This window comes from Talpa occidentalis, unplaced genomic scaffold (assembly GCF_014898055.3).
Source record: "Talpa occidentalis isolate TD23 unplaced genomic scaffold, MPIMG_talOcc4v2.1 talOcc4.13, whole genome shotgun sequence".
NCBI classification, from domain to species: Eukaryota; Metazoa; Chordata; class Mammalia; order Eulipotyphla; family Talpidae; genus Talpa; species Talpa occidentalis.
This window is the reverse complement of record NW_023601322.1, coordinates 71,581,179-71,595,637: the sequence shown is the minus strand read 5'-3', so window position 1 is coordinate 71,595,637 and position 14,459 is coordinate 71,581,179. Positions and strand designations below refer to the sequence as shown.

The 14,459-nt window shown below is 46.9% G+C and overlaps 1 protein-coding gene across 5 annotated transcripts in view; it reads left to right on the top strand.

Moving 5' to 3' along the window:
• Positions 1-11,016, top strand: part of SLC25A48 (solute carrier family 25 member 48) — a 274,610-nt gene extending 263,594 nt beyond the window's left edge. Inside the window, exons 11-13 of one of the 5 annotated variants that reach the window (XM_054694374.1) lie at positions 510-643; positions 6,013-6,142; positions 10,987-11,016. In XM_054694374.1, the coding sequence (XP_054550349.1) occupies positions 510-643; positions 6,013-6,135 (257 nt within the window). In that variant the 3' untranslated portion in view covers positions 6,136-6,142; positions 10,987-11,016. Of the gene's footprint in view, positions 1-509; positions 669-6,012; positions 6,143-7,195; positions 7,306-9,179; positions 9,979-10,986 lie in introns of those variants that run through there. The other 4 variants (XM_054694372.1, XM_037509266.2, XM_054694371.1 and 1 more) reach the window with 4 other exon arrangements.
• Positions 11,017-14,459: the final 3,443 nt, after the last annotated feature.

Below are 14,459 nucleotides of genomic sequence, written 5' to 3'. Positions count from 1 at the left end.
CCTGTTCTTCCCTGCAGTCCCAAGACTGGGCTCTTCCTGAGGGAGCAGCTTGGGTGCAAGTGTGGTGAGAGTAAATCCTGCCTCCAGGAACCTTCAGCCTCAGGCATCACCCTAGTCTCTCTGCTGGTTGCCCCAGAAAGAATGCAAAGTACTGGTGGGGGCCTATCCCTGTTTCTCCAATAAAATTTGCTCAGGACCCCTTCCACGTATGAGGCACTGGCTATGCAGCTGGCACTCCTCTGAGTCGCATGCCTTGGTCTGTACATCCTCACAGCAGCCCCATGAAGGCAGCTACAGCTGCTCTTTTTTACAAATGAAAGGCCCAAGACCTAAGGAAGTCAGGATACTTTTGCACAGACAAGGGAGGATCAGGAACAGTCTTTACATGCCTTGCCCCTGAGTGCTTTCTGCTTTTCCAGCGACTTACAGAGTGGAAATCCCCAGGAAGCCAGGTGTCCTCTAGATCCCAGCCAGCCAGCCCTGACATCTGTTTGTCTCTCTCTTTACAGGAGCAATTTCTTGGGCGGCATCAACTCCTATGGATGTCATGAAAAGTCGACTCCAAGCTGACGGGGTTTATTTAAACAAATACAAAGGCGTCCTGGACTGTATCTCCCAGAGTTACCAGAAGGAAGGTCTTAAAGTAAGCCCCCCAGAGATCGTGCGGGGTCAGTGTCAGTCCCTGGAAGGTGGGTCAGACACCTGAGGGAATAGAAAACCAAGCTTCTTGTGGTTAGCTTTTATCAAGCAGCGATGGGAGACTCGGCCAGTCCTCGCGCTGTGCTGGTGGACAACATGGGTGCGCGCCGCCTCACAGGTTCACAGGGGCCTGATAGCCTGCCCCCGAGATCACGTTTGTAACTGGCTGAGCAAGGACCTGGAACCATATCTGCCTGTCGCCAAAGCTTGCCTTCTTGTCAAGATAGGCTGAGTTCCTGCCTCCTCCCCGTGGACAGTCCCAGAGCCGCCTTGACCCCTTCCTGTCCCTCAGTTATCACAGCTCACTCGTTTCAGCTTCCTGACCTGTCTTCTGCTCTCCCATCCCACCCTAGTCCACAGCCCATCACCTCTGGTCTCAGCCACTGAGGCAGCCTCCAACCTGGCCTGTGGCCTTCTCCTCCTCTTCCCTGCTCTTCTGAAACACAAGCCCCTTCCTGCCTCTAAACTATACCAGCATGTGGCCAGATTCCTATGTGCGGTGTGCAAGGTCCTTAACGAATGCATCCCTATCTGCCCCATGATACCCCCTGCTCTCTTCAGTGACACCAGCATCCCAACCCTTCCATGTAAGGGACCCTGGCTTTCTTGGCCTGGCTCAAAAGAGTTGGCCAAGGGGGCCTGGGGCCGCTCACAGTCTACTGCAGAGTCCACAGCCACTGCTGGGGTCCATCCATCTGTTGCCTGATGCACAGGTGGCTGAGGCTCCCCTCGAGTCCAATCCCTTGGCATATGATGCTGGATCTCCCAACCCCCTCAGAGGTGCTTTATTCATGAATGGATGCCTCTTTTTGTGCTGAGATAGAGACAAAACAAGGGACGTCTTATGCTGCCACGATCTAATGTCACTCCTCCCCCCTGGGTTTCCTTTTATGGAGACTATTTCTTCCTGCAGCTCCAAGTTACTGTCCAGTGTCATTTCATTTCAGCTTCAGGACTCCTTTGAGCATCCCGGCAGCGTAGGTCTTGTTTATCTGGGCATGTCTTCATTTTCCCCTCACCCTTGAGGGCTAGTTTATCTGCACATAGGATTCTTCACTTTCTCCAGGGGGAAAGGGGTGGCATCAGTGGGGAGAAGTGAGGTGACAATGGCCTTCCTCCTCTTTTCACCTGTGTAATCAGCAACAGCAATCAGTGATCAGAACACAGATCTCCAGTATTTTGAGGACAGGGTCACTTTCATCATCCTGACTCCCACAGTTGTTCTAGGAACATGGGCCCAGCTGCCTGCCACAGGGCCAGGGCCAGTGGGTGGGTAGCTGCTCTGTGCTAAGAGCTAAAATGGACAGAAATTAATCACAATTTACTCTCTACACCTGCCTCTGGAAATTGCAAATCTTTGGTAAACTCCAGAATTCCAAATTAGCCACCTCACATAGATTCTGCCAGGGTAATTGTTGTCCAGGTAAAGGGAAGGAGAGAAATGAGAGAGATTTTCTACTCTGCCATCTTTCTAGAATTCTCACCTCAATTGTCTTTTTTTTTTTTTAGCAGAAGTGCAGTTTACAGAGAGACATAATATAAGAGAGATTTGAACAGGACATTGTGTTTTTATTTGAGATATTTTGATCTATCTCCAAAAATGTTTATATGTCATGAATATACAAAGTCTGTAGGGGCAAGATACATTGTTGATATTAAGTCCGTAAAAAATGACCATATACTATAAAAAAAAAACTAAGTCTTAGAAGGCAACTGAGGCCAGACAATTGATTTCTTAACCTCATAGCAGTTGGTCCATAGTTTCTATTCAGAGACAGGTTTTAAGTCGAGATAGAAATATTCAGCTCAATTAACAACCTCACTCACTGAGGTTTAAGTTTTTGAACTTTTAATTAGTTAAAAAATAGTATATGAACATAGGAAGCTTCAGAAACTTATAAGTACAACTCCATGTAAATTTATTTCCCTGCTGTGGTCTCCACAGTAATCACTGTTGTGATTTTCTTGTGATATGTAACAAAAATACCCATAGCTTGTGCAGGCATTTATTGTGTATGTACATTTATGTATGAGAGTAACATGGGGGGAAAAAGTCCCACACAGCCCTGGGGAACTAGGTCCTCTTATAGTCAGATTTCCAGCATCAGCAGGAGGAGAAAGAGGAGGAACTTTTCCCAAGGCCTGAGGGATGGCTCCAGTCCCAGTTGGCTTGGGCAGTGGCTCTCTGTAGTACCCATTCCCAGACAGTGTTTATGCAGCTCACTGAGGTGGGGTACAAAACCCCGAGCCACCTGTGCCCATTTTCCTTTGGAATAACTCAGTGAGTAAAGAATGGGAGAGGACTAAAATGATGATGAGTGAATTTTAGTAGCTATTTGTAATCCACTTAATGATTGCCAGTAAAGTGGCCATGATGAGGGGAAATTAGAAGTCCATGGACTTAGGTGCAATCCCAAGTCACAACAAAAGGGCCTAGTAGTTTGGGGTCCGTTCTGTGCCTGCTGTGAGGATCGTCTTGGGCCATGGCTCCTGGAAAGTTAGCATCTGAAATAAGTTCCCTACTTTTTACTCAAAGCAATCACTGGAGAAGGGACTTGGTGTCCTTGAGCACCACAGATGACTCACGAGGGGTTTATGATAGTGGGATGGGATTGGGCAATTCCAAGGAGAAACGAGAGATGATTTTTTGTAGGTGGACCAACTTCCTGAGTCACTGGGGCTGGTTGTTCTTAGTTTCTGCCACTTGGGGGTCTGCAGCCTGCCCTCCGCTTCTGGAATCCCCCACTTCCACAAGCACCACAAAAGTCTTTCACCTTAGAGACTGTTTGTTCCTTTTTCACATCAAGAAGTTCATCCATCTATTCATTCACTCACCCATCCATCCAACCACCCACCCATCCTCCATTGATTCACATAAGAGTTATAGTGGGTCCTCTAAGCCAAGCACAGTGACCTCTCACTACCCCGATTGGGATCGTTAGTGGGAGGACAGGCAAGTCAAGATTGCAGGACAGTCTGAGAGGTGCTATGGCACAGATACTGAGTGCACAAAAGGCTGTGGCTTACAATTCAACAAGGTGGCCAGGGGGGTACTGCCAGAGGGTGCTGGGCGCATTCCAGCAGAGGACCAAGGAGGGAGAGAGCCAGCCCATAGGGGAATGACATGTCATGGTCTCCCTGTAGTGTCAGCTTTAGCCTCCCCAGAGAAAATTCAGGGCCAGAGCTCAGGGTTCTGCAGGCCAAGAAAGGGTTTGGACTGGACCCAGGCAGTGGGGAAGCACTGAAACTTCATGAGGAGTGACTCTGCCTCGGGGTTTTGTGTTCTGAAAGCTCTGGGCCTGGAGGGGCCGGGCAGGTAAGGAGTCACAGGTCTGCACTGTATTTGCCGCCTTTGTCATCACAGAGCAGGCCACTGCTGCTGGCGGGGTAATGTGTGTCTGTCTGAAGTGTCCACAGCTCCTGTAGAGCCCGGCACTGTGGGGAAGGAGACTCAAACTCCATGCTGGGGCCTGTCTGACTCAGCCTCACAGAGTCAAGCCCAGGTTCTCAGGGAGCTTCTGTGGGCACCCACCATGGAACTTCCCTCTTGGAGCCTGACCCAGTTCCTTGTTATTCAGTCACTCTGGGTGAGCCCGTGGAATTTCAGAAAGGTTAGCCTTTAGAGAGGAGTGTTAATATTACAAGGATCCCACTTGCCCCCCTGCCTGACTTGCTGCAGGCTTGGCCTGAGCCACTGGCTCACCTCTGATGATCCAACCACCTACCCCCACTGAGGCTAGGGCTGCCCCAAGTTCACCAGGGTCCTTCTCTGCCCTCCCTAACCAACCTGCATCTCTCAGGCTGCCACACAGAGCCAAGAAGCAAGCTCCTCTCCTCTCCTGAAAGAAGGTCACCGGGCATCCTGGCAAGTGATAGCGGTGGCCAATACCCGCCCTGACAGCACCAGTGCCTGACCACCATGGAAACGGGAAAATGCCACAGCCTAGATTTCTACTTTCTTAAAATGATAGGAGTGGTTCTATTTCATGAAGTTAGTATTTCTATTTCATACAGAATCAGGTAGCAACTTCAGCCCTTCCAGCTGACAGTTTTCAGTCATTTATGCCTCCATAGGGATTTGCCTGTAGCTGTTGTCATTTCCTAGAACAGAGAGCCTATGTCTGGTTTCATTATGCTCTAAGTTATATTGTAATTTTTCCAAAATGGGGCTTATCTCCTCTAGTAGATTTTACACTGTGCAAGGGCTGGAACCACATCACTTTGATCAGTGTCTACCCAGCACCAGGCAGGTAGATTCAGGGAGAAAGGGAAGCCTCTTATCATATTCTCCAGGGAGGGAAGAAAAGTACAGGCTCCTGGAGTCTTAAAGGTTGAGATTAGCAGCTCGTCACTATACCTGCCTCAGCACTGACGGCGAGGATGAGGTGGAGGGCTGCTCTGTGTAAAGTGATGGCCGTTGGTAACTAGGATGCCGATGATGGCTGTCAGCTGTCAGTGAGTCTGGGGATGTGGCAGCATTGTGAGTGCTTTGGCAGTATCCTCTCACTGGTCCCCACGGCTGTCACTGGCCAGGATGCCCGGTGACCTTCCTTAGGAGAGCAGAGGAGCCTGCATCTTGGTGCTGCGTGGCAGCCTGGGAGATGCAGCTTGGTTGGGGAGAGACGAGAAGAGCCTTGGTGAGCTTGGGGGCAGCCCTAGCCCCAGTAGGGGTGGACGGTTTGAGTGACAGACAAAATTACTGATCGGGTCAGTAATCTATTCTCCCCATTTTACACTAGGGAAAATTTAGTTCCAGAAACTTTGCCATTTGCCCAAGTGACATGACACTGAACGGCAAAGCTGTCCCTCAACTCCATGTCTGCAGTAGTAAGCATGACCTGAGCTCTCCCCAACTCTGCCCCTTGGGGCGTCCTCTGGAGCACCTCTCACAATGCCTTGTCTTGCCTGGGTGTCCTCTCTACTGTTGCAGAGTGAGTGCAATGATGAGCTCAGAGTGCCAGCTCCCTAAGAATCGTGTGAGGGTGTGGGGGTATGTGTGCGTGTGCATGTGCATGTGCATGTATGTAAGAGAGAGCAGCAATTAAGTGAGAGTTCATGGTGATCCTGGGGCTCAGCAGTTTCCCAGTAGCTTTTAGAGTATGTATACCAGGCCTGGGAGGACAAGTGCTTTTGGGTGTGAATGGGGCATACAGGTAGGTGGTTGTGGCCTGCACAGCCCTTTGGGATCTGCGGGGTCCAGCCTGGAACAGGGGGTCTGAGTGGGCAGCCCCACCAGCCCTTACTTTGCCCTTCAATGCTGGCCCCACAGAAGGTGCAGCTCAGTCCCGCATGATAACCTGCCTCCTGTGGAAGGTGTTTTTCAGGGGCATCGCCGTAAACACTGTCCGGGGTTTCCCTATGAGTGCAGCCATGTTCCTGGGGTACGAGCTCTCGCTGCAGGCCTTCCGCAGGGACCACGCGGTGACCAGCCCCTGAGTGCCAGGTCAGTGTTCTTCCTCCAGCTAGCTGGAGCTTGCAATTCTCTTCCTTTGTGTGCTTCTCAAATGCTGCCCTTATGTATCCCTTTCTAATCTGTGTTGTCTCTTTGAAATTGCCTCTCTTCTCACCATCAAAAAGCCCTTCAGAGATGCCCACCTGTGACTGGTGGGAAGCTGGGCACAGAATTTACCTGTTTGTAGAAAGCTCACCCATCTGTTCTTTCATTCAACAGCTTCCACAACTGAACAGATGTGCAGTTAGCTTCACCGTCCACATTCAATGACCCAGGCTCAGGAGTGAGGTCTTGAACCGGGGTGCCTACCCTTGGTCACATGTGTACATTCTCCCCACCACTGTTCCAAACTCATGGTCCAAGAGGTACCAACAGGCTTCCAAAAGGGGGCCTCCACCCTTGCCCCCTAGCTCCCGCCACTCCCCTTTTCCTCTTTCTCATTGCAGAAAGATCACTGAGACCAGGTGATCTAAAAAAAATTTTGAGCAAAATGACTCCCTTCTTTAAATGCCCCAATGGCTCTCACTACCCTCTAGGTAAAGCGTGAGTTCTTAACAGCCTCATCCAAATCCACAGTCCTAAACATACCATCCTCTCTTGTCTTTGAGTCTTTAGTCATGCTGTTCCTGTCTGATGCCCTCTCCTTTCCCTTCTTTCTCCTTGGACCTTAGCTTCAACAACTCCTCTTTGTTATCCAGGCCCTGGTCTAGATGCCTCTTCCTCCAGGAAGCCTGCCGTGATGCCTCTGCTGGGAGGAGTTGTACCTGCTGTTGATTCTTTCCCAGAGTTCCCACTCATCCCCTACCACGTCCCGCTGCATGATAAACTGACAGCTTTTCTCACTCTCCAATTAGTGTGAAAGTCCCAGGAGAGCCCCAACTATTTTTTCATTTCTGTATGGCTGATGTCTCGCACAGAGCCTGGCACACGAATGACCACTCGGAAACGTCATTGAGTGATTGAGTGGATGGACAATCATCCTCCACATGGCCTCAGTTCCTCCTCTTCTTTTTCTCCCTGTTTCTCCTTCTCTGACCTCTGCAGGGGTTATCTGCAGAGCTCAGAAGACAAGGGGCAAGTCACTAAATTATCTGGTCAGTCGGGAATCATTTCACTTTGGCCTTGGTGACTGCAGATCCTCTCAAGAAGGATGGTCTTTGTCAAGAAGGTTTAGAAAACTCCCTTCTGCCTCCCCTGCGGCAGCAGAGCCCTGCAAGAATGCACGATGGGGCCAGAGCCTACACGCAGCGGAAGGACACAATGGATCAGGCTGTGTGAGTGGGCCCAGGACAAGGCCTAGAAGCTGGCTTTATATCAAATGCTTTTAGCTTTTTACTAAACTACCCACATTCACAGCTTTCCTGGCTTTTTGCCCTCTCATAAAAGGAAAGGGGTTATAATGCATTTTGCATAATTAACTGTCTTGGGTAAAGAGTTACTATATTTGGGTTATGTTCAGAGCAGGGAAGAGAAGTCTTCCTTATTCTTAAAGCTGTACTCAGATATTGGCCACTTTCCCCTTTTAGCAGATGAAAGTGATTTTTAAAATCCTCTAATATAACCAATGCATTTTATTATAGAAAACAAACAGAAGGAACAAAATTTTAATACCTATAATCCAAAGACCTAGCTATGTGATTCTTTCGAGTGTTTTTTTATGTGTTTCCTAAAATAGGATCCTACTTTACACCCACTCTGCTTTATAACCCACTCTTCCTATTCAGTTGTTCAGGATCATTTTTCCATGTCATTAAATCTTCAGTTGCAAGGTAGTTTCAATGCCAAGACCTGGCAGATCCCAGCGTGGCTGGACGCTTGCCTAGGCTGTCACACTGGCCACTTGTGACCACCCTGGTGATTGGCTACCCCCGCAGGAAGGAAGAAGTTTCCAGCAAGTCAAATCATGATTGTCCTGGATTTGGCCTTTCAGTCCACCCCAACTGGAAGCCTTTCTTCCTGAAAGTGCTCTTGTGCAAGGACTGGGTGTGTGTCTGCCTTTCTTCTGCTGGGGTGGGGAAGAAAGCTGGTACCTCCCAGATGGAAGAGGACAGACGTTTTCCTAGAGACTTTTCTGGAGCCTCATCTTGAACAAGGCTTACCTAAGGTGTTCAACTTCCTGCTCTAACCAAGAACACCAAGACCCCAACAAGTCCTGGATCTGAATTTATCCAGTAGTCTGAGTCATGATCTGGGCAGCAGTAACATCCACTCTTTGAAGCTGGGGAGATCAGTGCTTTCCTCATAGTCTAGACTAAGGACAGCGTGAGATGATGTATAGCAGAGAAGCAGGGAGTCCTGTGGCCCTAAAGGGCAGGCAGGGACTAGCTAATGAGTCCTGGGTGCAGGCGGTGGGAATGGCATGGAATTGCTTCTGAGTGCCTGCAGGAAATCGAGTCTGATCCAAGCAGCGCCAGCCTCCTGACACAAAATCTTCCATAATGTCCCCTGGAGGACAAGCACTTCCTTTTCTTTCATCTGTTCAGTTATTTCTCTCCCAAACCACATATATGAGTGACCCATTTGAAACCCAATCAACAACATGAGAGGTGGTTATCTTGTCATGTGGTTAGTTTTATCTGTTTACATCACGAAACCCAGAATCAGACATGGGGTCCCAACCAAGGGGACCTAAGTCAGCTCTTAGGTTTGTCTGAGGCCTGTGAATCCAACTGTACCATTCGGACCTGCCCACCAGGATCCATTGCCACCAGAACCTTCCTGGAATAATGCTGGGTTGCCCCCTGCCATGACATTAATTCTCCAAACCTCATTGGCCTACTCTCAATTTCAGGAAAATTCATTTTCACAGAAAGGAAATGTTCTTCTTTTTTTAATATTCACAAAAAACCCCACAACCTCTTGGCCATATACCAATCTGATGTTGTGGCAATACTTCACAAGTTATTGCTCTACCAATTACTGCTTCATAAAAAAATCAGACCCCTAGTGGGTTGTTTGGCCACTAGATCTTGCTGACTGATAAACCCAGTTAGATAAATTTCTTATCTTTCCTCCTTTTTCCCTAAAGCCACTGTCATCTGACCAGGGCTGGTGTTACCTGACCAGGACCTCACTCCACCACAGGTTGATGCCGACAATGGAGTCTCCAGAACCCATGGCAGTGAATTTACTGAAGAGAAAGCAGGCAAAGCTACTTTTTAAAAAATAAAAATAAAAAGGAGAAGAATGAAGGACTTCCCGCCTGGCGGGCCCTCTGCCAATCACATTGACCTCGGAATCCTTTCTTTCCCAATTGCAAGTGATCTATCCCTCACCCCCTTGCTGGGTGCTGGGCAGCTGCCTTGGGAGGAAGCAGTGGACTGCTGATCCATCACCATCTATTTCAGATCCTTCCTGGCACCTGGTACAAAGCAGGACAAAACAGACCCTGCTCCACCTCCCACAACTGCTGTGAAGTCACTGGGAATTCCTGGAGGAGCTGAAGAGCCCTCTAAGTTTCCCAATAAAAACATTGAAAATCAGGTCATTTCTGTATCAGATGTTTCTGCCTGGCTTCCAGGAGACGTGAACACCTCGTTTCCTCCTCTATTTAGACCCCAGAGTGTTGCCAGTCCAGAGAGGACCCAGTCTGCACAGCAAAGGAGAGGAACTGTGGGTGGCAGTCTCCTTTTCTTTTTCCAGCTGCCTGAGTTGGGCAGGTGAGGGCACAGTGGTCAAAGGACAAGGAATGGAGAGGAAGGGGTGTAGGAGTGCTCCCCACTCTGAGCACTGCACGTGCTGACAAAGCCCTGCAGAGTTTGGGCCAGTGAGGTGGGCATCCTCTGGGCCTTCTTCTTACAGGAAGAATAAAAACAAAATAAAATACTTTGTCCACAGTCTGCCTTCCAGGATAATGTCATTATTCTGAATTTTATTCTCACCACAACCACGTGGGGAGACTATTGTTGTTTGGCTGTTATGTGACATGTGTCCACAGCAGTACTCCCACTTTGGTGCTTGCTCCCATTTGGTGCCCAATACCCCCCAGACTTTCCTACCTCTGTGCTTTCCTTCAGTCTGGATACCTTGAACTTCGTCTTCGGGACATAAATGCTCCGTTCTCCAAGGCCCAGTCATGACTTCCTTGCTTTACCTCCCCCCCAGAGGCTTCCAGCCCCTCTCACACATCTGGGTGAACTGAATATGGCCACAGAATATTCAGCAGCATGCCTTGGGCAGCCACCACCAGCCAGTCAGAAATGGCAAACAGATGAATCTCTTTGCCATCCCTGGCTTAAATCCTGGTGGAGAAAATGTCCTTAGTTTCTTTTTCCCCCTTTTCTTGATTTCTCCATGCTTCCTTGAATAATTTGGATCCTGTCTTTGAAAATCCCCATAATAGATTCAACACCAAGACATAGCTCTGGCACAGTCAAGCTGAAAGTGTCCAGACTCATCACTTTAACCTGTGACAGTTGCAAAGGGTTAGTTCTTCCTTGAAGTAAAACCCTTGGTGTGCACTCTTTGATCTTTCTGCTTCACAACTCTGCCTTTGTAGGGTCTCCTGAGTAGTCTGGTCTGAGGTCTCCATCCCTTCAGCCATGCAGTGTCCACTCACTCTTTCAGTCATCATGCATTTGCTGAGCACTGAGATATGCAGGTCTTCGGTGTCAGGGACAGCCTGAAGGCCCCCAGTGGCACTTCAATTTTAGCACATTAGAGACAGTTCTACTGGCAGGACAGAGGATCTGCACATCCACTCAGCATCCCTGGACCTGGGCAGGGACTGTGGGTCCTGGGGAAGAAAGTTCAGTGGCATCTAATCCATTCTTGGATGAACCTGAGGTCCTTTCTATAACATGTTCTAGAACGTGTTTCTTGTTTGCCTCATATAGGCTATTTCCTGGTGTTGGTCCTGGTTGCCCAGTTTGTTTGGAGGTAGTGCTGTTTTTCAGAAGGCCAGCTGAGGTCTTCTGCTGGATGTTCCTGATAAGGCTGAGATCCAACAACCTTCTTCAAGGGTCAGAACCCTACCCAGGCTTTCCTGATGATCTTGGTGATTCTCCATGACAGGAGGAGGTAAGCAGAGAAAGGCATTGTTAACCCATTTTATAGATGATGAAACTGAGGTGCCAATGTGCCAGAGCTGCTGAGAACTTGAATTGTCAGCTCCATAATCTTCCTGAGTCTACACTGCCCCCTGCTGTCCAATTCAGAGAACATCACAAGCGGCAATGTTGATCATTTCATATACAAACCATAGAGTCCTTGGAACAAAAACACATGGAGTCTCTAATCACAGTTGCAACTTCCATAATCCCCATCGGAGAATTATGTTCTTCCATTCTCACCTCCCTCTGCTCCAACCCTAAGCTCTGACCATTTTTCCCCATCCCATCCAATGCTGACATAAAATGGGCCTTCAAATGTTTGTTGAAGCAATGACAGCTATCTAACAAACTCACTGGTCCAGCTCCTGTCTGCCCAACACCCCCCAGACTTTCCTACCTCTGAGCTTTCCTTCAGTCTGGACATCTTGAACTTCATCTTCGGGACATAAATGCTTCCTGTTCTCCAAGACCCAGTCATGACTTCTTTGCTTCTCCCTCCACCCAGAGGCTCCCAGGCCCTCTCACACATACATCTGTGGCACTGTGTGTCCCCTTGTGCTGCCTGCACATGTGTACACCTTCTCCCCTCCTGGCACCTGACTCTCCGCCTGCCAGGTCCTGTGCAGCAGCAATCACAGGCAGTGTTTGGAATAAAGGAAGCTGACATTTATGGATGAAATAGAAGCATAACAGTGTTGAGAATTATTTGTAATAATGGAAGCTATCTAGATGTCAGCCAAAAGAAAGGAGGTTAAATAGACTGAGGTGTATCCTTACTCTGGAGTAACATCCCACTGTCACTAAAAAGAATGAGATAGATCAACATACATTCTAATGGAAATATTATGTTGTCAGTATACTAAGTACAAAAATGAAATGACAGAATAAAATATGACGTCACTTGTTAAAAAAATATATGTATATTATATGCGTGATTATAGGAGTACTGGAAAATTCTGGATACATACCAAACTTAGTGCCTAATTTGGGCATGTGGGACTGGGAGAAGTCTTTCAATTTTTATTTTGATGATGATGATTTCTTTGTATACAACTAGAGTGTTCCCATTTTCTACCGAGTATACATTGCTTTATATTTTTTTTAGTTAAGGCACATCTTTTTGCATAGCCAGTTTCCATGCTGGGAAGTTGCTCTTCAGGCTTTCACTGGCTCAGCTGCTTTCACTGTTATCAGCTGCACTGGCCAGTCTCAACTGAACTGGGTTGAGACTGTTTTGCCAGGCTCTGCTAGTTATATATCCTGCAGCACACTTTCTGCACCACCTACAGAAGAACACCTGAGCTGGAAAAGGTCACAACTCAACTGGTAGTAGCCAGTAACTGGGAAGGATAAGCCAGAAATTGCCCCTGTTTCCTCTTCCTTTGTTTGAAGAAGACACTCCTGTGGAATAATTAAGACCAATAACTTAGGGGTTTTCCTCAACCAACATGCCTAGCCTCTCTCTTTCATTCAACCAAAACAACAAAACAAAAACCAGTGTTGAATCTGACTCTGTGCCCTGTGATTGTGACCTTAGCAGAGACCTTGCCCTCAGGAAGCTTTGTACCAGCCACAGATTCTGTGTTATCAGGGATGGCTTTAAACAAATTGAACTTAGTTTTCCAAAAAGGCTGAACTCTAGCTAATAATGCAGTGTTGTAAACTTAAAAGTTGCTGAGAGTTGATCTTTTTTTTTTTTAAGATTTTATTTTTTTATGCATACAAGAAAAGGAGAGTGGGGAACCGAACAGGCAGATCTACTGAAAGACATTGCTGAGGGGAGCAGCAGGTGAGGCAGGAGAGGTCAGCTGTGCCATGTAGGTTGCTCCCTGGCTGGCCTGGGATCAAACTCATGCTGCAGTGGCTACTGATAGCATGATAGCGCTGTTTTTAACCCCTGCACCACCAGAGAAGGCCCTGAGAGTTGATCTTAAGCATTGTCACCACACACACAAAGTTAACTATGAGGTGGTAGGTGTGTTAGTCATCTTGATCTTAATAAGCATCCCACAATGTATATGCATATCAAATCATATCATATATATTGAATATGTACGATTATATTTGTCCATTATTCCTTGTTAAAATTGGGGGGTGGGGAGAAAAACTGATAACAGAATTCCAAGTCAAGTTCCAGTTTTGGCGTCTATAGTCTAGACTTGCTGAGGTTCAGATTTCATCAATACCTAGGCACACCAAAAAGAACAAGCATAACCATTACCCTACAATGGAAGCCCTCAAGCTGCCCCTTTCACTCTGAAAATATTAAGTCTTTCAAAGAACTGTTGTTTGGGTAGATTGTAACATTTACCAAAAATGAAAACTGAGAATTTAAAATTTTGCTACTTATTTAAATTAGTAAAATAAAGCCATTGCACATTAATACATTTACATATTTTAATGAAAACAACTACACTTTCCAAACAAAAAACAATTAATGAGAAGATTTGCACTGATTTACAATTGCTTATCTTCCTAATGTCTAGCTTAAACAGAGGATGCTTGGATTCCCATGTTTGCTTCTGCTTTCAGTTTTGTGATATCTCCCTTGCCACTTGGTGGCAGCAGAAGTCAGCTAAATCTTCTGCAGCTTTTATTTTTTTGCAGACATTGCCAATTTAATAGGAAAATTCATATGGAAATACAAAGGATAGCCAAATGATCTTGGTAAAACAAATGGACAACTGAGTTCCATTTGTTTAAAGCCAATACCCAGCCTTTGGAAAACTCCACTGTGTACTAATGAGAAAATGAGTGAAAGGGCAGATATATTAGTATCATTAAAATATACAGTGTTGTCCCTAGGTGTCCCCCCTGAGAACCTCTGTTCTACAAAAAGATCAGCCAACCAAGATCTCCCTTGCCAATAAGCTCGCTTGCCACTTGGTGGCAGCAGAAGTCAGCTAAATCCTCGGCGGCTTTTTTTTTTTTTTTAATAAATTTTATTTTTATATTCCCCATACAATTACAATCCCCTTATTTTGACCCCAATCCCTCCCCTCGCAGAAATTGACAATTTAATAGGAAAATTCATATGGAATTAAAGGATAGCCAAATGATCTTGATAAAGAATTATAAAGTTGGAGGACTTACCTTCCCTCCTGCAAAGCTGTAGAAATCAAGATAGAATGGTATTAGCACAAGGATAAACGTAGATCAATGGGATACAACTGAGAATACAGAAATAGGCCCTTCTATTTATGATCAATGGATTTTTGACAAGATTTCCAATACCAAGCATTCTCAATGAAGAAAGA